Genomic DNA, 21,809 nt, shown 5'->3' with positions numbered 1-21,809 from the left:
CTCATGCCAGAAAGTAGCAAATCTGCCAAAATAAGCAAAATGTTGATGGGTACGTGGTGATTCGTTGTGCATTTTCTCTACTTTTGTGCCTGTGTCAAAGCGGGAAAGGTGAGTTGAGGTGTGTGTGCAGGTCACAGATCTCTCCGTCTCTTGGCTCTGATTTTCTCCATGTCGGACTCTTTCTGTGTTCCCTTCCTTGGGGTAGCAAAGATGGCCCCCACTCTCCCCAGGCTTCCATTCTGTTCACTTGGCAACCTCACAGAAAGAGAGTGTCTCCTTCCCCATCATTCCAGCAGAAGTCCACTGGCTGATGCTCATTGTTTCTGATTGGCTGAGAAGAGATTTCAGACCTATCTCTGAACCAATCACAGTAGCTAAGGGATCTTACTGGTCCGAGACTTTGCCCCCTGGGACTGAGAATGGAGCCAGGGTGGCTCCCCCAAAGGAGAATGGGAGTGTTGTTGGCTGAGGAAAGGGTCAAGGACGCTAGGCAGGCAGAGTTACAGGCCTCCTCTTCTGCTCTGGAGCAGGGGAGGCCCACTCATCAAGGTGACTGTTGGGCATTCGAAAGTCGTTCTGGGGGCAGGGGCCATTGCTGAACTGCCCGAGCGGTTTAGTGGGAACATTATGGAGGTGAAGGCGGTGATTATAGTCACCCCCAGGGGAGGCATATTGGAGTTTCCAGACCAGAGATGGAGGGCAATGAGACTTTTGTGTTTAATGAAAGGAAGGGTAAGTTTGCCCTTTGCATTAAGGTTGACCGGTACTGACAGCGGTGTCTCGATGATTTTAAGCATAAGCTGGTACTGGGGGGAGGGCCAACCATTAGATGTGAGAGCGAAGGAACTCTCCTGGGAGTCAGGTGTCTGTGACCACTGTTGGGGCTCAGGAAGGGACACGGAGGCCCCAGGAGCTCTGTCCACAGCAGAGCGCCCCTGTTTCTTCCCTCAGCCAACTTGCCCCCGACGCTGGCCAAGTCTCAGGTGAGCAGCGTTCGCAAGAACCTCAAGTTGCACCTGTTGAGCGTGCTGAAGCACCCGGCCTCCCTGGAGTTCCAGGCCCAGATCACCACGCTGCTGGTGGACCTGGGCACGCCCCAGGCCGAGATTGCCCGCAACATGCCTAACAACAAGGATGCCCGCAAGCGGCCCCGTGATGACTCGGACTCCTCACTCAAGAAGATGAAGCTGGGTGAGCTGGGGCGCTGAGTCAGGCCTGGCAGGAGGGGATGACCAGGACGGGCCTCATTTAACGTGCTCAGTCACTTACACTCAACTGCAAGCTGCGTTTATATCCACATGATAACTTACATTGTGTAAATATGATGACATAATAAACGATACCAAATTAGAATTATTAGAGTGTAGAATGTACTTAAAAGTAACTGAATTATTTAAATTACACAGAAAGGAGCAAGATAAAAATAGTCTTCCTCTTGCCCCTCTTCCCGAAAGTAACCACTCCCCAAATATTAACACAGTCTCACATGTGTAGATTTCTCCTTTCTTTCATTTCATTTAAGTGGATTTTCCTTTTGAAGTAATTCTTTAATGGTTGTGTTATTTATCACCAGTGTCACCCTTGGCAACCTTCCTGACTCCAAAAACTTTTTAAAAATCATTCGTGTGTGTTTCTAGATCATGTATGAAAGAATCTTTTTTTTTTCATTTAATAAAATAAGGAATTTATTTTGATATAAGGAATGAGGTAGGGATCTATTTTTTTCCTCGGTAATCATACAAAACAGAGTGTTCTATACCTTATTTTGCTGAGTAATCATTTTGGAGCTCATTCTATATCTGTACATAGAAATCTGCATCTTTAATTTTTTTTTAAGATTTTATTTATTTTTAGGGAGGGGAAGGGAGGGAGAAAGAGAGGGAGAGAAATGTCAGTGTGTGGTTGCCTCTCACACACCCCCTACTGGGGACCTGGCCCACAACCCAGGCATGTGCCCTGACTGGGAATCGAACCAGGGACACTTTGGTTTGCAGGCCGGCACTCAGTCCACTGAGCCACACCAGCCAGGGCACGTTGTCGTTCATTTTGTTCCCCACATTGCCTCATACTGAGCTTTTGAGTTGGCTGCTCTGTCCCTTTCATGCGGCCCATAAATTTTTTTGAGTATTTCTATTGACATAAGATATTCTAGACTCATTTCATACATATTCTCTTTACCCCAACCTTGGATTCCACCATTTCTCTAAGGAGCCCTGGTTTCTTTTAAGTAGAGGATAGTTTCAGAAATCAAACCTGAGCACTGAGTGTGCCCACTGTTATGGGCGCATTTAAATTCTTGACAGCCGTTGCCAAAACTTTTCCCGGAAGACTGCACTGGGGCGTACACACCCCACTCTCGCTGGCCCCGGACTTCGGTAAACGCTCGGGGGTACGTTTGCTCTTCGGCCCATGTTGGAGTCGGGCCGCACACCGTTTCACGTTTATGGGCCGCGTGCACTCCTGTGAAGTGCCCATTACGTCAAGCTGTTCACTCTTCTGTAACGGAAATGCGTGTGCCCCTGGTTAATGCATTTGCAGGCTTTGTGAAAAGACTGCATAACGTTTCATCTTGTTTTTGCCACGAATTACTTAAATCATCACCCTAGTGAGCGTTTCAGCTTTTCCATTTTTATAAATACAGTCTCAAGGAACACGATTGTTCATAAAAGCTTCTTCGCTGAGATTCAGACACTTAGCTTTTTCCCCCTTGAGCTAGAGCCGCTGTGCTTGCATTCAGTCGGCGTGTTAGGGCTGATGGAGACCGCGTTCCACCCCTCTGTACAGTCAGTGCCGCAGTGAGTTCTCCACACGCTGCCCTCCAGGTGTAGCTCTAAGTTTGTAGGGTAGGTAACTGGAAGTGGAATTGCTCTGTTTAAGAAGTGTGTGCATTTCAAATTCTGACCTGCTAGGCCCTGGCTGGTGGGGCTCAGTGGATTGAGCAGCAGCCCTCAAACGGGAGCGTTGCTGGTTCACCTCCCAGTGGGGGCATATGCCTCTGCTGCGCGCCAGGTCCCCAGCAGGGGGCGCATGAGAGGCAGCCACACATTGATGATGTTTCTCTCCCTCTTTCTCCCTCCCTTCCCCTCTCTAGAAATAAATAAATGAAATCTTAAAAAATATATAAAATTTTGACCTACCAGCAAATTGCCCTTCCAAAAGGCTGTACCTGTTTACATTTCCATAGTCTGCTCCCCACACCCCTACTAACAGCGGGGACTAGGATCCTTTTTCACCTTCATTGAACACAGAGGCAAAAATGCTCTCGTTAGGCTGTTTCTACATTTCCCTGGCCCTTGTGAAGTGCAGCACTGTTTCAAAGGTGGTGCTGTTCTTAAACAGTAAAGCTCTGGAAATTATTACCTAACCTTTTCACCTCCCTGGAGGTCAGTGTGATCAGCTGGACCGCTATGGCTTACTCCCACTTCCCGGATGAGGCCTAGAGAGAGGCAAGTGGTCCCCAGGGGCGTACGGCCCTTTGTTGGCAGAGCCAGGCCTACAGCCCAGGTCTCCGTCCACTGCACTGCTCCTGTGGGCTGCGGCTGCCGTGGGGCGGGCCACCAGGCCCCCTACGGGGAGGGAGGGCCTGCTGCCTCTCTAGGGCCAGAGTCTCGTCTCCTTCCCTCACCCAGAGCCCAACCTGGGGGAAGATGACGAGGACAAGGACTTGGAGCCAGGCCCGTCGGGGACCTCCAAGGCGTCAGCCCAGATCTCAGGCCAGTCAGACACAGACATCACAGCTGAGTTCCTGCAGCCGCTGCTGACGCCCGACAACGTGGCCAATCTGGTGAGGAGGGGTGGGGCCCGTTGTCCCCACGGGGCTGGGGGGAAGAGTCCGTTGTCCCTCTCCTGCCTCCACTCTACACTCTTCACCTTTGCTGGTTGCCCCAGGCTTGAAGCATCTCTCTGTTCTCAGTGGAGAAGGTGTCGGCCATGGGGCCCTGCTGCCCTTGGATGGACCTCTCCTCTGATCTTCACCCCGTCAGGGGGTCACTTGTCAGCACTCCTTACAGTCCTGTTTTACGTGGTCTGAGTTCCCTCCCAGGCCCTCTCACTCATGCTCTACTGTCCTTTGAAGGGGGCAGGAGGTCTGTTACCCGGTGAGTGAGCCCATGGCCTGGGTGCTGAGTGGTGTGGGGTTAGCACTGGGGGCCTGGGGCTGGATGGCCAGCATTTTCCTCGGATTCTCAAAGATATCCTGCTCTGCAGAGAGAACTGCTGGTTTGGGTTGATTGGGGGGGTGGGTCTCACCTCAGTCTTGTGACTGTATCAGCACCCCGACCTTTCTCTCGGGTGCTCTGCCTGCGCTGGATGGCAGCCACCCTCAGCCTTCCCTTCCCCCGGCCTGGACAGTGCCAGGGCTTTGGTGGTTGGGTGAATGGAGCGGAACTTCTGTCGTGCGGGCGGTGTGGCTCTGTCCAGCTCAGACCTCTTTGCTGAGCCCCAGGCCTGGTTCGCAGCCGTCTCCTGCATCTTTCTGTCCTGGGTGTTCCACAGGCACCTCACACTCCACACATCAACAGCAAACCTGTGAAATTTCTCTTCGATCCACTAAAGCCTGTGGCCCCTCCTGAGTTTTTGGCACACCGGCCTCCTAGTGTCCAAGCCAGAAACCTGGGCGTTAAGCTCTTTGCCCCGCCCCCCCCAGTCCTCCCCCCTGCCCTTCTCTGCCATGTGCCACGTGGCACTGCGACTCGTGTTCCCTCAGCCGCCCCCAGGGCTCTGAGCCCCACGAGAGCAGGCCTGGGTCTGTCTTAGTCACGGCCACCTCTGCAGTGGCCTGGGCGTGGAGCCCACGCATGTCAAATCAGTGAGTAAGGAGAGGCCCCTCTTCCTGGGCATTGCACAGGTCCTCATCAGCATGGTGTACCTGCCGGAGACCATGCCTGCCTCCTTCCAAGCCATCTACACCCCGGTGGAGTCCGCGGGCACTGAAGCCCAGATCAAGCACCTGGCTCGGCTCATGGCCACACAGATGACGGCCGCGGGACTGGGGCCTGGTGAGTGTCATAAGGAGCTAACCCAGACCCGTGTTTGGCATGGTGCCTCCTCGGCTCTCCTTCCTGGAAGAGCCCCTCCTCATGGTGGTGCGGATGAAAATCACGTGATCCCATGGGTCTTTTGAGCGCTCAGTATTTCAGGCCCTGGGCTCTGAAGTCCAACAGACCTAGCTTTGAGGTCTGAGTTGGACTAGACTGTCCCAGCCAGTCAACAGCTGTGTGACTCTGGTCAAGGTTCTTAACCTCTCTGAGCCTCAGGTGTTTCCCCATTCAGCCGTTCTACCGAGGTGCAAACTTTGTGCCAGGAAACACACACCCCTTAATACACACCTTGGTGAATTTGCACAAAGTGAGTACAGCAGTGTAACCACTGCCCAGAGGAAGGTGAAGTGTGGAGAGATGGACATTTCTACTGCTCTACAAAGTTACCTCTGCTCCCTTATGGTCAGCACTCACATCCTGCTCCAGAGGTCATCACTGTCCTGATTTCTGTCTCCGTAGATTGGGGTTTTTTCTAGTCTTGAACTTCATAGAGATGGGATCATGGAGAGTCTGGCTTCACCTGCTCGGCAGAAGTTGTTGAGATTCCTCCATGTGGTCCTGTGACCCAGTAGTTTATTTCTTCCTGCTCAGTACGATTCCCTCAGGTGACCAGGCCACCGTTTGTTAATGCACCCCCCTGTGGACAGACCCATGGTGGTTTCCGGTCTTGGGCCGTGGTGAGCCAGCTGCAGAGAACGTTGGTGTGTGTGTATGTGTGTGTGTGTGTGTTCGTTCCGATGCACATGTGCCCTCGTTTATCTCAAGTCTATGCCAGCAGTGGGATTGTTGGGTCACGTGTTAGGGTGTGTTCGTTGCCATGGATGCTGCTCGTCACCTTCCAGAGTGGCCGTGCTGTGAGATGCCCCCTCCAGTAGTGAGTGGCGTTTCTGATTGGAGCCCCAGTTGTTGCCTTGCACAGTGACAAAAGGCCTACTCATGCGAGGAATGCATTTTGCAGATTTAAATGAGTTTTGTGTGTACAAGGCTTAGATGAGAAGCTGGCACGCAGCAGGTTCTTGGGTGGGCGCAGGTGGGTTGGATGTGCTGGAGCCTGTTTGCTGCCCCCTCAGGTGTGGAGCAGACCAAACAGTCCAAGGAAGAGCCCAAGGAGGAGAAGGTGGCGAAGCCCGAGAGCGTCCTGATCAAGCGACGCCTGTCGGCCCAGGGCCAGGCCATCTCGGTGGTGGGCTCCCTGAGCTCCATGTCCACGCTGGAGGAGGAGGCCCCCCAGGCCAAGAGAAGGCCAGAGCCCATCATCCCTGTCACCCAGCCCCGGTGAGCCCGCCTGCGGGTGCGGGAAGAGACTGGGGCGTGTGGGTTGTGTGCGTGTGTGTGACAGATGGGTGGGTCTGCACGAGGGTCCTCCTGACTCCGGTCGGCGCCTCACCGCTGAGCCTTGGTTGTTTCTTTTACATAAAAACCTCCCCTTGTGTGTAAAACTGGGGCGCTAGCGTCTGCCTCTAAGGACCAAGAGAGAACAAAATTGAGTTCGGTCATGGTTAGGTAATCAACTCTAGGGGTTGAGAGTGACCATGGTCCCTATCGTGCCGTAAGGGCTGCTGGTTGTGACTGTTCTGGTTATTACCTCCCTCACGGACCCCAAATCCAGACGTCCCCACCCCCAGTCCCATTAGGGCTCACTCCCAGGGCGCTCTGTTCCCCTCTGGCTGTTCCCTGGACAGCCGACAGGCCCCCACTGGAAGGTGTTTGCCCTTCCTCTGCTTTCTGCCAGGGACTTGTGCGTCCTGTCCCCTCTCTCCATTCAGATCCCTGCTCCCTCTTTGCCTCCTCACAGCCACTCCCCCGAGACACCCTTTACAAAAACGAGATGGCGTCCTCTTCCTGTTCATCACACTGTCCCTGTGCTCTGTTGTGCCTCAGGGTCACATGGAGTTCGAGGGGCAGTCTGGGGGGGTCTCTGTACCGCCTGGAGAGTCATCAGGTGGGCCCGAGCTCCAGAAAGAGTTTCCAAGTCTCTGGGTCCCTGTCCGTCTCCCACGCAGGCTGGCGGGTGCCGGCGGGCGCAAGAAAATCTTCCGTCTGAGCGACGTCCTGAAGCCCCTGACCGACGCGCAGGTGGAGGCCATGAAGCTGGGCGCTGTGAAGCGGATCCTGCGGGCCGAGAAGGCTGTGGCCTGCAGTGGGGCAGCCCAGGTGTGCCCCTGCGCCCCAAGTCCACTCTTCCCGTCTCTCTCTCCAGAGCTTACCTCACGGCAAAGAGACAGGCCGCTCCCTGGCTCCAGTTCCCAGCTCGGCCACTCTCCGGCCACAGGGCCTCAGGCCAGCCGCTTCTCCTGGCCTTGCTCCCCCAGAAGGTGGAGGCAAGGGCGGCAGGCCACACAGGCGGTTCTCGGAGGAGATGGGTGGGCCCTCGCATGCCCTCGCCCCGCAGGGGCTGGCTGCGGGCGTGCCGTACCTGCCACAGGACTGAGGGCCCCTGTCCTCTCCCTCGCAGGTCCACATTCTTCTCATTCTTTCTCTTTCGTCAAATCAGACTCACCTGGCTTAAGTCCCGATTCTGTCACTTGCTGGCATTGTAACCTCAGTCAAGTGACTTTTTCCCATTGTTTTAAGTTTTTTTTATTAACCACATAGTACATGAACGTACTCTGTTAAAAACCTAGTTCCAGGCTACAGACCTGTCTGCATCCCATCCGCCTCCTTAGAGACAACCGATGTACAGAGTAGGGAGTCCGTCAGGGTCTTGCTCCGTGTGTGTAAGTGTATGAGTACCGATCCTGGAAACGCGTCATTTTATTGTGATGATTGGGTTTTTTCCTCTCTTTTCATTTTTCTCCCCCACAAACGGGACGTGCTGGACATAAGGTCCTTCAGCTTGCCTTCCTCACTTAACACTGGGTCTGCCCTGGGGTCCTTGGGCAGGAGGAGATTCAGGGCATGCTCGTGGGGGGCCCGGGGTTGCACACCCCATGCTGACCCACAATTGCTCTCCCAGCAGGCGCGAGTCAAGATCCTGGCCAGCCTGGTGACGCAGTTCGACTCGGGCCTGAAGGCTGAGGTCCTGGCCTTCGTCCTGGAGGATGTGCGGGCCCGCCTGGACCTGGCCTTCGCCTGGCTCTACCAGGAGTACAACGCCTACCTGGCAGCCGGGGCCTCGGGCACCTTGGACAAGTACGAGGACTGCCTCATCCGCCTGCTCTCCGGTCTACAGGAGAAGCCCGACCAGAAGGATGGGTGAGGGGACAGCCCTGCCCCCAAGAGTCGCTGTCCTACCTTTCCTCCCTGGTCCCTGGCCACCTCCCTCCTAGTCACCACCTGTTTCCCCTCGTGTGCCCATCCTGTGTCGCCCTCTCTCCCCCTGGCTGGAGGCACAGACAGAGCAGCCCAGTACAGGCTGTGGGTCACACACCCAGGGCCTGATCTGCTCCGCTGTTTGCTCTCTGACCGACCTGGGTCCCTTCCCCTCTTGGTCTGCGTTCTCTGTCTGTAAGTGACAGTGCCTGTCTCCCAGGCGTGTCATGGACGTCGACTTCTCTCCCTCCTCATCTCTCACCTGAGTGGGTTCTGTACCTTCCTCTCTGTTCTCAACCTCCAGCGCATCTGTGTATTCTCCACACTGCAGCCAGGCGACAGGTTCCAATGTGAATGCTGTCTGCTCGCTTCTGCTCGAAAAGCCTTCCTTGCTTCTCCATTGCTCTTGGGGTCAACTGCAGGCTCCTTCCCATGTCCTGAGACCCTGTGGAACCTAGTCCCTACCTCAATAACCTCCTTTTTTGCCCCTCTGCTCCTTGCTGCCCCCAAACTTTAAATGAGCACACTGGCCTCCTATCTTCTGTTCCTTGAACGTGTCAAGGTCAGAGCCTAGTGCTTACTGTTCTCTCTCTACCTGGAATTCCTCCCCCTGCTGCATGGCCGGCCCCTCCTCACCCACCGGTAGCACTGACTCAGACGCCATCACATCTGAAATAGCGCACCTCCCTACCCAATGCCTCCCTCCCGTTGCTGTACAAATGAGTAGAGCTGGGAGTCCCCTGTTGACAAAGGGTAGAAACTGAGTTTCACAGAGGTAAAGTCTCTGCCCAGGTCACCCAGCTGGCCCCGTTTGGCCGCTATTCTCTTCCCCACCAAGCTCTGTAACCGGGCTTGAGCAAGCTGGCTGCCAGAGGGCCCTGCCGCTTCTGAGCGCGGCCATCCGCAGACCTGGGGGCTGGTGGCCTCTCTGCAGCCGTTCCCTGTCCCTCTGTCTGGCAGGATCTTCACCAAGGTGGTTCTGGAGGCACCACTGATCACGGAGAGTGCCCTGGAGGTGATTCGCAAGTACTGTGAGGACGAGGTGAGGCCGGTGCCTGGTGTTGTGGAGCCTGCAGCAGGGGCCAGGGCCCTTGTGGGGCCTGAGGGGCACACAGCTAGACCTTGTGGGAGGGGCTCTGGGAAGGACAGGGCCAGACCCGGGCGAGGCGAGGGAGCCGCCCCAAAGGCTCGCTGCAGACAGCTCGAGCTGTGGCCCTGCCCTCCTGCCGCAGAGTCGCACCTACCTGGGCATGTCTACTCTTCGAGACCTCATCTTCAAGCGCCCGTCCCGCCAGTTCCAGTACCTGCATGTCCTGCTGGACCTCAGCTCCCACGAGAAGGACAAGGTGATCCCCCCGCCCTTCATTCCCAGCTGCACACAGCCCTTCCGTTGTCCCGAGTAACCAGCCTGGCCTCTGCCACATTCCCCAGAAGTTACCCTTCTGGCTGCAGCGGTTTTGGGGTGGTATTTGTTGTTCCATGTATGATGTCACGAAGCTGCTTAGAATATACACACGTGTATACACGCCCCCTGCCAGGAAGGGCAGTCCCATCTCCCTCTACTCCACCTGTGCCAGTGAGCCCCTCTTAAAGGCCGGTGCTGTGTGGGGGTGGGGGCGCTGACCAGGAGAGGGACCGCGTGATCTGTCCATAGGCAGCGAGGACGTGGGAGTGGACAGCGCGCATGGCTGGGAGCCCTGGCCATGTGATGGGGGCTGGCCGGGGAGATGGTGTAAGGAGGGCTTCTGGAGGAGGCGGTATGTGAGCCAAGACCTGGAATATGAGTGGGTGCATGTGCTCCAGGCAGAGGGAGGTGTGTATGCACCGTGCGTGTGATAGAGAGGGCCCTGGAGACCCATCCCTGCTACAGCCTCTCGCCCACTCCTTGCCTTGAGGCACATGGCCATTCATTCAGCAGACCCTCCTGCACACTCCGGCTCCGCCCTGTGGTGCCACTGGGGACAGCGATATCCAAGACCAGCCTGTCGGTCCTTGTGACTCCCGCAGGGCAGTCTGAGCCAGGACACAGCCAGTGATAAGCAGTCCTAGCAGTGGGAGCCTCTGGGCCGGGTCTCAAAGCCAGGGAGACTGCCGTCGCTTTGGAGGAACTGAGGAAAGCTCAGTCTGGTTGGGGCGTAGCAAGCAAGGGCAAGAAGTGATGCGAGGCGGGACTGAGCGGGTCGGCAGCGAGGTGACGCAGGCCCTGAGTGGCTGACTGGCCTTGGGCACAGGTGCCTCAGCTGGGCCTGGCCTCTCTCGAGCTTGGGCTTGTCCACACGGTGCTGCCAAGTGCAGTGCGGCTGTCCCCCGCTCCAGCGTCTTGCTGTCACTCTCCTCAGGTGCGTTCCCAGGCCCTGCTGTTCATCAAGCGCATGTATGAGAAGGAACAGCTGCGAGAGTACGTGGAGAAGTTTGCCCTCAACTACCTGCAGCTGCTGGTCCACCCCAACCCGCCGTCGGTGCTGTTCGGAGCCGACAAGGACACAGGTTTGGTGCAGATTCATCAGATGCGTATTGAGCACGTGCCCTGTCCTAGGCTCTGGGCCGGGCCCTGGGAATAGAGCTGGGTCAAAGCCGAGCCTGCCCAGCCCGCTGGGGAAGCCCACAGCCAGATGGCAATAACCAGAAGCAGGAGGCCCAGGGCTGTGAAACTAAGGGGCTTCAGGAGCCCCAAGAGTGCCTGACCCAGCCTGAGAGGTCAGGGAGCGTGTCCTGGAGGAGGGGACAATGCTGAGCGCTGGAGGACAAGGAGAGCTAGCCAGTGATGGGGCTCTGGGAAGGGCTGGTAGGGTCACTGCAGGCCTCTTGCCCCAGAATTACAGATGGGGAGAGCCAGGCCCCAAGAAATGGGGCCATTCAATCAGAAGGTTCGGGCTATGGAGGGGAGCACAGGCACCCCAGCACGGCCTGGGTGCTGGGAGGCTTCCCAGGAGGGGCCCTGGCCACGGGAGGCTGGAGGACGAGGAGGTGCAAAAAGAAGAGCTGGGCAGCGGCCTTCTGGGCAAAGGAGCAGCATGTGCACAGGCTCCAAAGTTGGGGTCTGTCAGAAGTGGGGTGTGGCCAGAGCCCCTGGGGCAGGGGTCACGCCCCCAGGGCCTGGCAGGTAGAGCAAGTTGAGGAGCCGGGAGTTTATCCCGAGGGCACAGGGCGGTAACAGGAGCTCTGAGCGGGAGAGGGACAGAATCGGAACTTCTGGCTGCCCTGTGCTGGTGGGCAGAGGGGACTGGCTGGGAGTTCCCTGGAGAGGCTTCTAAAGAGCGGTCCTGGTCCTGCCGCATTTCCCTGATGACTGGCTTCCTGCCCTTGGCTTCCAGGCCCAGCTCCCTTCTGTGCCCATCCTGGAAGGAGGGACAGAGACCGGGGGTGGGAAACTATTGGGAGGGGCGCGGGGCCAGCCTGATCCCGTCCCCTGCCCTATCAGAGGTGGCAGCGCCCTGGACCGACGAGACTGTGAAGCAGTGTCTGTACCTCTACCTGGCCCTCCTGCCCCAGAACCACAAGCTGATCCACGAGCTGGCAGCTGTGTACACTGAGGCCATAGCTGACATCAAGCGGACGGTGCTGAGGGTCATCGAACAGCCGGTGAGGCCCCTGAGCTCACCAGGCCCTGCCCACCGAGGGTGGGGCTGAGCCCCCGACTCCAGCCCCTCCCCTGGTATCCGAGCCTCTGCGCCAGCTGAGCACTGAGGCTCCATTCGCCACGCTGAGCTGCTCTGTAGTCCGTGGGCCGCCCACACGGCCACGCGCTCATGAGAAGACAGCAGGGTGGCCCTGCAGTCAAGAGTGTGGCATTGGACAGACCTGGGACACACCCTGCCTCTCCCATTCTCACTGTGCGAACCTGCACCCCTTCCCTAAAAACGTCCCCCGAGCTTGTGGTAGGGGTTCCATGTGAGCATCTGTCACTGGCCCTCCCCGGCCTCTGGAGCCACAGGGTCACCCACTCAAGAAGCGACTCAGCTTCGGACTAGACCTGACACGCAGAATATCTGTCCTGCCAATTGCAGCTGCACTTGAAACCACTTTTTTCCGTCTCTGCCCCTGACTTTTTTTATTATGGGAAATTTCCCACATAATTAAAATGAAAGTGTGGTATCTTAAATTCCCACCTACCTGCCCCCCAGAACCGACCGCGTCCTTCCCTGTAACATGGGGGTAACGGGCTCATTGTGAGGAGGAAGCAGATTCTTCTCCCTACCTGAAAGGTGAGCCCACTGGACTGAGCTCCTTGAAGACGAAGACTTGTCAGTCCCACGCATGGTTGTAAATGTCTGTGGGGCAGAGGGAGGTGCCATCCCCCAGAGCCTGGCCCTCCACTCCGGGCTGGGCGCTCACAGGGGCAGGCTGCTCGAGCAGCAGCCGGCCAGCCCTGCTCTGAACCAGTGGCCGAACCTGGGCCCTGGCAGCCACAGAAGGGGGTGGGGAGGGGTCCCGATGCCTTCAGAAGCCAGAAAAGTGCTTCACCGAGAAATCGAAGGGCAGGCCAGGTGCTGGAGTTGAGGTTAGGAAGAGACGACAGAGAGAAAAGACAGGGCCTGCCGGGTAGGAGGCTGGTGCTGGCGAAGGCCCCAGAGCTGCAGGAGGTGCGTCCATGTGAGATTGGGCAGAAGAGACCAAGATGCTTCTGCTCTAGCCCTCTGCCACCTTCCCCAGATGTCCCCCACTTGGAACCCAGCCACCAGCTCCTCCTCCCCCGGTTTCAGTGAGGCGAAACTGACACAGACCATTGCATGCGTTCAAGGTGTACAACACAATGACGTGATGTGTATGGCAAAAGGATCGCAGCAGTATAAACAAGTTCAGTTAGCATTCATCTAACAGACTTCTGGTCCTAGTGATGAGAACCTTGAAGATCTGCTGTCACCAGTTCTTAGCTCAGAGCCCCAGCACCCCCTCCCCCCACCAGCCACCCTGTCCTTGACACTTGGGCATCCCTGAGCTTGCACCCTGGGCCCCTTCGACCTCCCCGCGTGACCCAGTGCCCCCCTCAGGCCCTCCCTGTCGTCCCTCTCTGCCTCTAGATCCGAGGAATGGGCATGAACTCTCCAGAGCTGCTGCTCCTGGTGGAAAACTGTCCCAAGGGGGCAGAGACGCTGGTCACAAGATGTCTGCACAGCCTCACAGATAAAGGTGCCCCCCACCCCAGGATGCCCGCTTGTCACCCTTCTCCAGTGCACAGGCCTTCCGCACTTCCCCTGCCCAGCACCTGGGTGTTCAAGCTGCTGGGTCTCCAGAGGGGTGGGCCTCTTCTGGGTCTCCCTGTCCTTCGTCCTCAGTTTCCCAACTACAGCGGTGTCTGGCTGGGGAGTCCTCTAAAATGAAGAGTCCTCCCCTCCTCTCCCACGCACCCACCACCACCTCTCCCCACCTCGGTGCCCACCCTCCCCCTCCGCTCCCAACACTGGCCTCCATCCACCCGCAGTCCCACCCTCCCCGGAGCTGGTGAAGCGGGTCCGTGATCTGTACCACAAGCGGCTGCCAGACGTCCGCTTCCTCATCCCCGTGCTCAATGGGCTGGAGAAGGTACGGACCTGGATGCCCAGAAGCCCTCGCTGACAAGGACGTGGCTGGTGGGGACGCGTGTCAGAAACTCTGAACACCGGTGTGTCTGCTTGGCAGACCGGGCTCACTGTCAGCTCAGCCTCGGCCACTTGTGTGACCTCAAGCAGGCCGCTCCCCTCTCTGAGCCTGGCTCTCCTGTCCCGAGACCTAATGAAGCCACACAGGCAGATGTATCCGCAGCAAATGGGGAGCCTCTCCCAGCCACCAGCACGTGTTTCCCGGATCTTGTTCCCAGTGGGCTGTGGGGCCTTGAGTGATCCTCCATCTCCTTGTTGCAAAGACGGGGTGATTTTAAGACACCCTTTGCAGGGAAGTCAGCGAGCTGGCCCAGGGGGCATGTGACCTGGTTGAAGGCTCGGGTAGGGAGTGATGAGGCTGGGGCTGCAGGCCTGAGCGACCGGAGAGAGTGAGAGGGACTCGGAGAGCCTGAAGTTGTCTCACCCGCCCTCCCTGTAGAAAGAAGTGATCCAGGCCCTGCCCAAGCTCATCAAACTCAACCCCATTGTGGTGAAAGAGGTTTTCAACCGCCTGCTGGGCACCCAGCACGGTAGGTGACAGGTGACATGTCCCGCCCCCTTGGCTCCCTGTGCCTCAGCCCCTCTAGGAGGCCCCTCAAGTGGTCAGGCAGGAGGAAGGGGCCCTGGAAGTGAGGCGTGGAATGCTGGGGGAGCCTGGTGCCACCTTTAGGGAGAAAGGGGCTCATCTGTCTCCCTGGGGCTACAAGCCACACTCAGCAATGTCTGACCATTGGTCCCAAAGCTCCCAGGCCACCACCTGTGACATTTGGACGATGCCTCCATCCATGGTGGGGGCACAGGTGTGGAGCTGGGGTCTGACCCTCTGTACTAGTGTCTTCCCTTCTGGGGCCCAGCTACTCTCAGTCTCCCTCAGGCACTCTGGCCTGAACCCCTTAAGCAGCGGTGGGAGTCCTTTATAATGGTCAAAAAGAAACAAACCGAAGTTTGAACTTATAAAAACTACCCCAGTGGCTGAAACTAGGGGTGTTGGAGGCTGTTCCCCACACATGGTAGTTTAACACACACCTTGGACCCCAAAGCGGCACGTACAGAGTGCCGTCGGCCCCAGCTGCCAGTGCTGCAGGCCCACTGCTTGTCCTGGGCCTGGCCTGGCCAGCAAAGGCCCACATGTGGCTGCGCTGTGCTGGGGACCCTGTGAGCTCATCCTAGCCCTGCTTTCATGGGCACGCGGCCTAGTGGGGAGGGAGAGAAAGGGCCAAACCAGTCAGATGCTGCCCGGCGCGGGGGCCTCATTCAGCCCCCTCTCTGTGTTCTCAGTCTCTCTTCCCCTACTCTAGCCCTATGTCCCCCAGTCCCACTGAAGCAGAGGGCGCCTCCACTTCCTTCGTTGCTCCCCCAGTCTGGAGGACTCTCTCGTCTCCTCTTAGGCTTCCATGCTGTCTTCTCCCCCTACGCCCCCCTCCTACCACAGGTGAAGGGAACTCGGCCTTGTCCCCCTTGAACCCCGGAGAGCTTCTGATTGCATTACACAACATCGACTCGTCGAAGTGTGACATGAAGTCCATCATCAAAGGTGAGGTGCTCCCCCCCTGCCCCTCTTAAGTGGCCTGGCCTCCGTGGACCCAGGAAGAACCTCAGCCCCCCACACGCCCCCGCTGGAATCTGTGAAGTCCGAGGCTGCCACCTACGCCCCCAGCTCAGAACTCTGCCACCCACCCTTGTTCTTTTCCTATCCTCCCTCCTCCCCACCCCTTCCTAACTTCCTCTAAGAAATGGTGCACAGACTGTGTGCTGGCAGAGTTGATACCAAGAAAGTGGGGAAGCCCCTCCCTGCCTGGCTCCAGAAGCAAAGCAGCACAGCCCACCACCTAGTGGGTGTGGTGGGCAGGGTAGAGGGCACCAGGCCGGGGCAGACCAGGAGGAGACGCCAGTCCAGTCCAGGCTCCAGCTGGGACAGGAGAACGGGGCGGGGAAGGGGTACGGATGACAAACTGCCAGGCGCCCACTATCAGTGGTTTCGTGATAGCTGTCACTGTTTACTGAGCGCTCATCCGGGGCCTCACAGGCCTGCCTGCCAGTCACCCCGCTGCCCGGTGAGTAGATGAGGAAATGGAGGCTCAGTAACTGGCCCAGGGCCACACGGAACCTCAGCAGGAAGGTACAGGATGCCAGGTGGTAGGCCTGAGTTGGGATCCCAGTCCGGCCGGTTCTGCCGGTCCCACTTGTGGGAAGCCCTCTCCCTTATCTCTCCTCGGCAACCCCCACCTCTCTCCCCCCAAGGAGGTTTCTGGTCTGGAGCCATTCTTTCCCACAGAGGTGGAGGGAGATGCCCTTACTGTCACTTACTCTGCTCAGAAGACAGCTGTCCTTTCATTCCTCCTGTGCCCTTTAAGAGGAGTCGGGGCTCCCCGCCTTGACCCTTTAGCCTCCTGTGTAGCCTGGAAGAGCCTCTTCAGTGACTTACTGCTGGGCCGTGCCCAGCAGGTTCTCTCTGCAGCTTTTGCAGGGTACAGAGAGGAGCTCATGAACATTTAAAGCCCACACTGGCAGTGAACAGGAACTGAAGCCTCCGGTGGCTGCCCCTGTGCCCTAGGAGGGAGGCACCCTAGAGCCGAAGGCGGTGCGGGTTTCAAGAGCAGCTAGAAAGTTGGGTTTTTAGGAAACCGTGATGACACAAAATCTCACCCACAGGCCCTCAGACTGGATTCAGCCCCTCACGAAAGGGTCTGGCAGCGTGGAGTCCAGGGGCAGTCCTTTTTTTTTTTTTTTTTTTTTAGATTTTATTATTTATTTTTAGAGAAAGGGAAAGGGAGGGAGGCAGAGAGGAACAGAAACATCCATGTGTGGTTGCCTCTTACGCACCCCCTACTGGGGACCTGGCCTGCAAACCAGGCCTGTTCCCTGACTGGGAATCGACCAGCAACCCTTTGATTCACAGGCCGGCGCTCAGTCCACTGAGCCACAGCAGCCAGGGCTCAGGGGCAGTCTTGTTACACTCCCTGGCTCCTTTGATGGTCTCAGGAAAGTCATGGGCCCGTTCCCAGTGACAATTCGCTCACACGGTTTTGTGTAAAGTCTCAGAGGATTCACAGACCCCACCAGCCCACTGAGCCCATTCGTGGGCCCGGAGTTAGTGCCTGACCTTACACGGCAGAAGCAGAGCCCGGGGAGAAAAGGGGGCCTTGCTGCAGGTGACACAGGTGGCCAGGAGCCAGCCCCCGCCCCCTGGAAATGCAGCCAGGCCCAGTCTGGCCTTGAGCACCCCACCTATTTCCTCCTACGTCTCAGGCCCACGTCCGGCCTCCATGCTGCCGAGCTCCCAGCAAGCCTTCAGCTGCTCTCCCGACCAGCTGCGGGTCCCTAGCACCCAATCCAGGCAGTTCCCAGAGCACTCTCTCCGCTCAGGCACTTGTAACTCCACTTAACTATGAGCTCCAGACCCAAAGTCCCGCCCTGTGTTGTGCAGCGGTGGAATCCCCAGTAGCTCATAGTATCAGCAGTCATTCCTGGAGCTCGCTCCCCTCTTAAGCCACCCTTTCTGTGGTGAGTTTTTCTATAACTGCACCTGCCCTCTAGTCCAGCAGTTCAGCCCTGGGCTGCGCTAGGGACACGGCAGGAATAGGGGCAGCTCTGTCCCTGCCCTTCCTCAGACAGGAATGACTCAGGGTAAACCCGGGTGGGAAAGGGGAGCCCAGAGGGACCATCCAACCCACCCTGGTGGGGGGCATCAGGGAGCGCTTCCTGGAGGAGGGGACACCTGAGCTGAGGCCACAGTGAGAAGTAGGGGTGAGGCAGAAGAAGAGAGACAATCCTAGAAAGGAAGAACATTTACACAGACCAAGAGATACATTTGCATGGCTTGTAATCCTTGAGAAAACCCGAGCCTGGGCCCCACCCACACAGGGTCTCCAGGTAGTTGGCCACAGTGGGAGTTTGGACTTGATCTCTTGAGGGCTTCTGGGAGGTGCAGGGTCAGCTTGAGCTTCCCAAAGACTTCAGCCTGCTGTATGGAGGGTGGATTAGAGGGCTGAGGGGGAGGGGAGGGCAGGGTGGTTATGCCGGAAGCTGTTGGGAGGAATAGGCAGGAGCCAGGGACTACCTGGAAGGGGTGGGGGCGCGGAGGAGCTTCCTGAGGGTCTGGCAGGTCCGCTCTGGCACTTTCCTCATCTACACTACTGCGCCTTTGGCCTGGATGCCCACCCTGTCCCTTGTCCAGCCTCCTCCCTGCCTGTCTACCTGCAGTGCCTTCATCCTCTCCCTCTTCCTATGGGAGACCCCCCCATTCCTTATCAGTGCCCTCCCCTGTTCTGCTTTAACCTCTGGAGGTTTGGGGGCCTTTCTTCTGGCTCAATAAAGACTTCCTGGCTGACAGACTGACATGACCAGTGGTGTTTGGGGAAGAGGGCGATCAGGCAGTTTGTGGGGTCCCCCCATTAGCACAGTGGCTTGGAGCACCGCCTCTCACACTGATTTCAGGGTCCCACAGCCCACTCCTGAGGGAGTAGTCCCTCAGGCCTTTGCAGGTGTCTGTGTTGTGCCAGCCCTCGGGGCCCTGCTGCCCAGCGAGCCGGGAGCTCACGAATGCCCAGGCTTCCTCTTCCTCTCGCCCCTCCCTTCCTTACTGCTCTCTGGGTTGTGGCCTCGCATGCCCTAGGCTTGGTGTCTCCCGCAGCAGTGCAAGCCCTTAGGCCCTGGTCAGGGTCGGGAGTAGGCAGTCCGCTGGCCAGCCTGCTGGTGGGTGGCCCTTGCTGTTGTCTGCTGTGGGGGCGGGGGGCCTATGGAATTCAAAGCTGCCTTCCCAGTCTAGTGGGGATGGAGGTGCCATGCCGCCCAGATCAAACCAGAACGGGTCCCAGCAGTTCGCAGGGTGTCTTCTCCGCCTCAGCCTTCCAAGGGTTGTCCCCAAAGAGAACGGACCACGGTCTGCCCGCTGGGTCCAGTGAGGGGCTTCCAGGAGCTGGCTGTCTTTTCCCTCTGACCAAGCCACCAGGCTTTCCAAGGACCAGGCCAGTCTGCCCTCAGAAAGAGGCCCTCTGCTGGGTGGGGGAAGTCATCTGTTTTGCCTGGAGCTTCAGCAAGTCCAGGCTGGGTCTGGTCTCACGCACTCAGGCAGAGAGCAAGGCTGAGGCTCTCTTAGGGTGGTGGACCTCCCGCCCCCCGGGGGCAGCTGGGCTGAGAGGACAGGCCCACTCTCCGCCTCCTCGCAGCCACCAACCTGTGCTTTGCGGAGCGGAACGTGTACACGTCGGAGGTGCTGGCCGTGGTGATGCAGCAGCTGATGGAGCAGAGCCCCCTGCCCATGCTGCTCATGAGGACCGTCATCCAGTCCCTGACCATGTACCCCCGCCTGGGGGGCTTCGTCATGAACATCCTGTCCCGCCTCATCATGAAACAGGTAACCTGCCCCTGACCGTGCAGGCCCCGGGCAGTGGGCCGAGGGCAGCAGGACACTGCAGACAGATTGGGGGCAGAGCCCCGGCTTCTCCAGGCTGCCTGCCTCCCACCCCCTCAAGGGAGTCAGGGTGAGGAGGGCAAGCTGCACCCAGGCTAGCCTGCCCCTGTGCCCTGCCCTGGGCCCAGGCAAAGCAGCGCTCCAGCGACCGTCATGCAGCCACGAGGTGGCAACAAGATGAGTGGGGGCGGCCAGGTGGTAGGAGCAGGCAGGAGACTTCAGGGGCGCACTTCCCAGGAGAGTCATGGCTGCCCCTCGATCCCCACCACTGTGCTCGCAGGCACAGAGCTGAAAGGTGGTTGGTTTTCAAGAGAAGCTAGAATCTGCATTTTTAGGAACACTGTGATGAAACAATAAACAAGCCTCATCCACAGGCCCCCAGACTAGATTCAGCCCACAGGTTGCCACTTTGTGGCATCTGGCTTAGACAGTGAATGCAGAAGCACACGGACTGGCCGTCAAACCTTGGTTCTGCCCATAGTTACCTGTGTGACCTTGGACAAGTCGGAGGGTCTCCCTGGGACTCCTCTGTTTAGCAGGGCGAATGGCGCCCTCTGGAGGCTACTGTGAGAATGAAATGAGACAGGTCTCCCAACACAGCCTGGGCCTGGGACCAATGTGGAAGGGCTACCGCCAGTTTTCTCCTCGCCAAGTTGGCCTCGTGTCCCAGCTGCTTAGGGTCTGGAAGCGAAAGTCAGAAGGTCCTGTGGAGGGAGGTCAGGATTGTGTAGCCCAGAGGAATCTGCTGGATGGTAGGGATCTAAGCCCCAGCAAGGCATCATCTTGGCAAGGTCCTTCTATTTTCTGGGGCGGCCACTTGTGTGCCCCCTTCTGCCTGCTCCCTCCCTGCCCATCCAGGTGTGGAAGTACCCCAAGGTTTGGGAGGGCTTCATCAAGTGCTGCCAACGCACCAAGCCCCAGAGCTTCCAGGTCATCCTGCAGCTGCCACCCCAGCAGCTGGGTGCGGTCTTTGACAAGTGTCCAGAGCTCCGGGAGCCCCTGCTGGCCCATGTCCGCTCCTTCACCCCCCATCAGGTACCCCAAGGTGTGGGGTGGGTGGCCCCATGGGTCCAGCCCTGGGCGGCTGGCTGGGGGTGGGCAGAGGGGAGCCCTGCAGTATCAGAGAATGTAAAGGGTTCTGGAGGGTCAGGGGCCAACCCAGGGATCGGGGGTGTCCAGGAGGGGTCTCTGGGTTGGAGCTCCCAGTAGCACCCACCCTGCTCTCCCCCCAGCAAGCACACATCCCCAACTCCATCATGACCATCCTGGAGGCCAGCGGCAAGCAGGAGCCGGAGGCCAAGGAGCCTCCTGCAGGGCCCCTGGAAGAGGTGAGGGTCTGCAGTCCCGGGCCTTCCACCCAGTCTAGCCATCTGCATCCCTTCAGGAGGCTTCTGCTGAAAGGGGGCGGGGGCGGGGGGACAGCAGCCCCTTACTCCCAGTCCTGCTGCCTGCCTCAGGTGGCCCCTCTCTCTCCTTTCCCACCGTCCTCTGAGAGCAGGCTGGGTCCTAACCCCCCACCCATCCCTGAGCTTCGGTGTGTCCCTCCCCACCCCCAGGATGACCTGGAGCCCCTGGCGCTGGCACCGGCTCCCGCCCCCCGGCCCCCTCAGGACCTCATCGGCCTACGGCTGGCCCAGGAGAAGGCCTTAAAGCGGCAGCTGGAAGAAGAACAGAAGCTGAAGCCTGGGGTCGTGGCAGCACCCCCCTCTTCTTCCTCATCCTCGTCCTCTGCCAGGCCAGGCCCCCCCCAGGGCACCCCCCAGCCGGAGGAAGCCATGGATTTCCGGGAGGAGGGGCCTGAATGTGAGACTCCCGCCATCTTCATCAGCATGGATGACGACTCGGGACTGACTGAGGCCGCTCTGCTGGACTCGAGTCTTGAGGGGCCCCTACCAAAGGTAGGGATGACAACCGCAGAGCGGCGTAGAAGAACACCAGGCCCCGGGGTGAAGTGTGTGTCGGGTGCCCACACTAGGGTGACGGGGAGGGTGCAGCCCGAACAAAAGCTTGGAGGTGAGACCAGCTATCTTTGACCCACTCCATCTTCTGTCACCAGGAGGCAGCAGCGGGCGGGTTGACGTCAAAGGAGGAGAGGAGCCCCCAGATCCTCGCCCCCGCTGCAGAAGACACCGTGAAGACTCCCAGCCCCGCCGCCACTGCCGTCATGGAGGAAGCCGGGGAGCCCGAGACCAAGGGGAACAGCTGACGGGGCTTGGTGGGGAAGAGGAGTGGGACTGGGGGGGGGGGGGGGGGCGGGGCAGTGCTTTGCCTTTAAAAAAAATTAAAAAGAAAAAAAACAGATCGCGGGTCTAGAGCGTGGGTGTAGCCTCCTCTCTGCAGCTAGTCGGCCCAGGGAGTGCGGGAGTGCGTGGAATCTAGTGAGCGTGCTGAAGGGCCGCCGCCCCCTGGTTGCCTGTGGGGCTGCGCCTGCGCAGACACCTGCTCTTTGGCCCCTGCATCGCCTCGTGCCCTTCCCTGGTAACGGCCCGCCCCTCCCTCCCTGGAAACGGGTGGGCTGGTCTAGCG

General features: G+C 58.4%; 1 protein-coding gene across 2 annotated transcripts in view; it reads left to right on the top strand.

The window, feature by feature from the left end:
- Positions 1-21,506, top strand: part of SYMPK (symplekin scaffold protein) — a 32,939-nt gene extending 11,433 nt beyond the window's left edge. Inside the window, exons 9-27 of one of the 2 annotated variants that reach the window (XM_024569387.3) lie at positions 952-1,191; positions 3,630-3,784; positions 4,847-4,997; positions 6,110-6,314; positions 7,043-7,193; positions 7,999-8,234; positions 9,252-9,333; positions 9,524-9,637; positions 10,631-10,778; positions 11,713-11,873; positions 13,313-13,421; positions 13,714-13,814; positions 14,310-14,400; positions 15,303-15,404; positions 19,039-19,226; positions 20,142-20,318; positions 20,516-20,611; positions 20,840-21,181; positions 21,340-21,506. In XM_024569387.3, the coding sequence (XP_024425155.2) occupies positions 952-1,191; positions 3,630-3,784; positions 4,847-4,997; positions 6,110-6,314; positions 7,043-7,193; positions 7,999-8,234; positions 9,252-9,333; positions 9,524-9,637; positions 10,631-10,778; positions 11,713-11,873; positions 13,313-13,421; positions 13,714-13,814; positions 14,310-14,400; positions 15,303-15,404; positions 19,039-19,226; positions 20,142-20,318; positions 20,516-20,611; positions 20,840-21,181; positions 21,340-21,489 (2,999 nt within the window). In that variant the 3' untranslated portion in view covers positions 21,490-21,506. Of the gene's footprint in view, positions 1-951; positions 1,192-3,629; positions 3,785-4,846; positions 4,998-6,109; positions 6,315-7,042; positions 7,194-7,995; positions 8,235-9,251; positions 9,334-9,523; positions 9,638-10,630; positions 10,779-11,712; positions 11,874-13,312; positions 13,422-13,713; positions 13,815-14,309; positions 14,401-15,302; positions 15,405-19,038; positions 19,227-20,141; positions 20,319-20,515; positions 20,612-20,839; positions 21,182-21,339 lie in introns of both variants that reach the window. The other variant, XM_024569386.3, reaches the window with a different exon arrangement.
- The last annotated feature ends 303 nt before the right edge of the window (positions 21,507-21,809 follow it).

This window comes from Desmodus rotundus, chromosome 12 (assembly GCF_022682495.2).
Source record: "Desmodus rotundus isolate HL8 chromosome 12, HLdesRot8A.1, whole genome shotgun sequence".
Lineage (NCBI taxonomy): Eukaryota > Metazoa > Chordata > Mammalia > Chiroptera > Phyllostomidae > Desmodus > Desmodus rotundus.
This window is presented reverse-complemented; position numbering and strand designations above follow the sequence as displayed.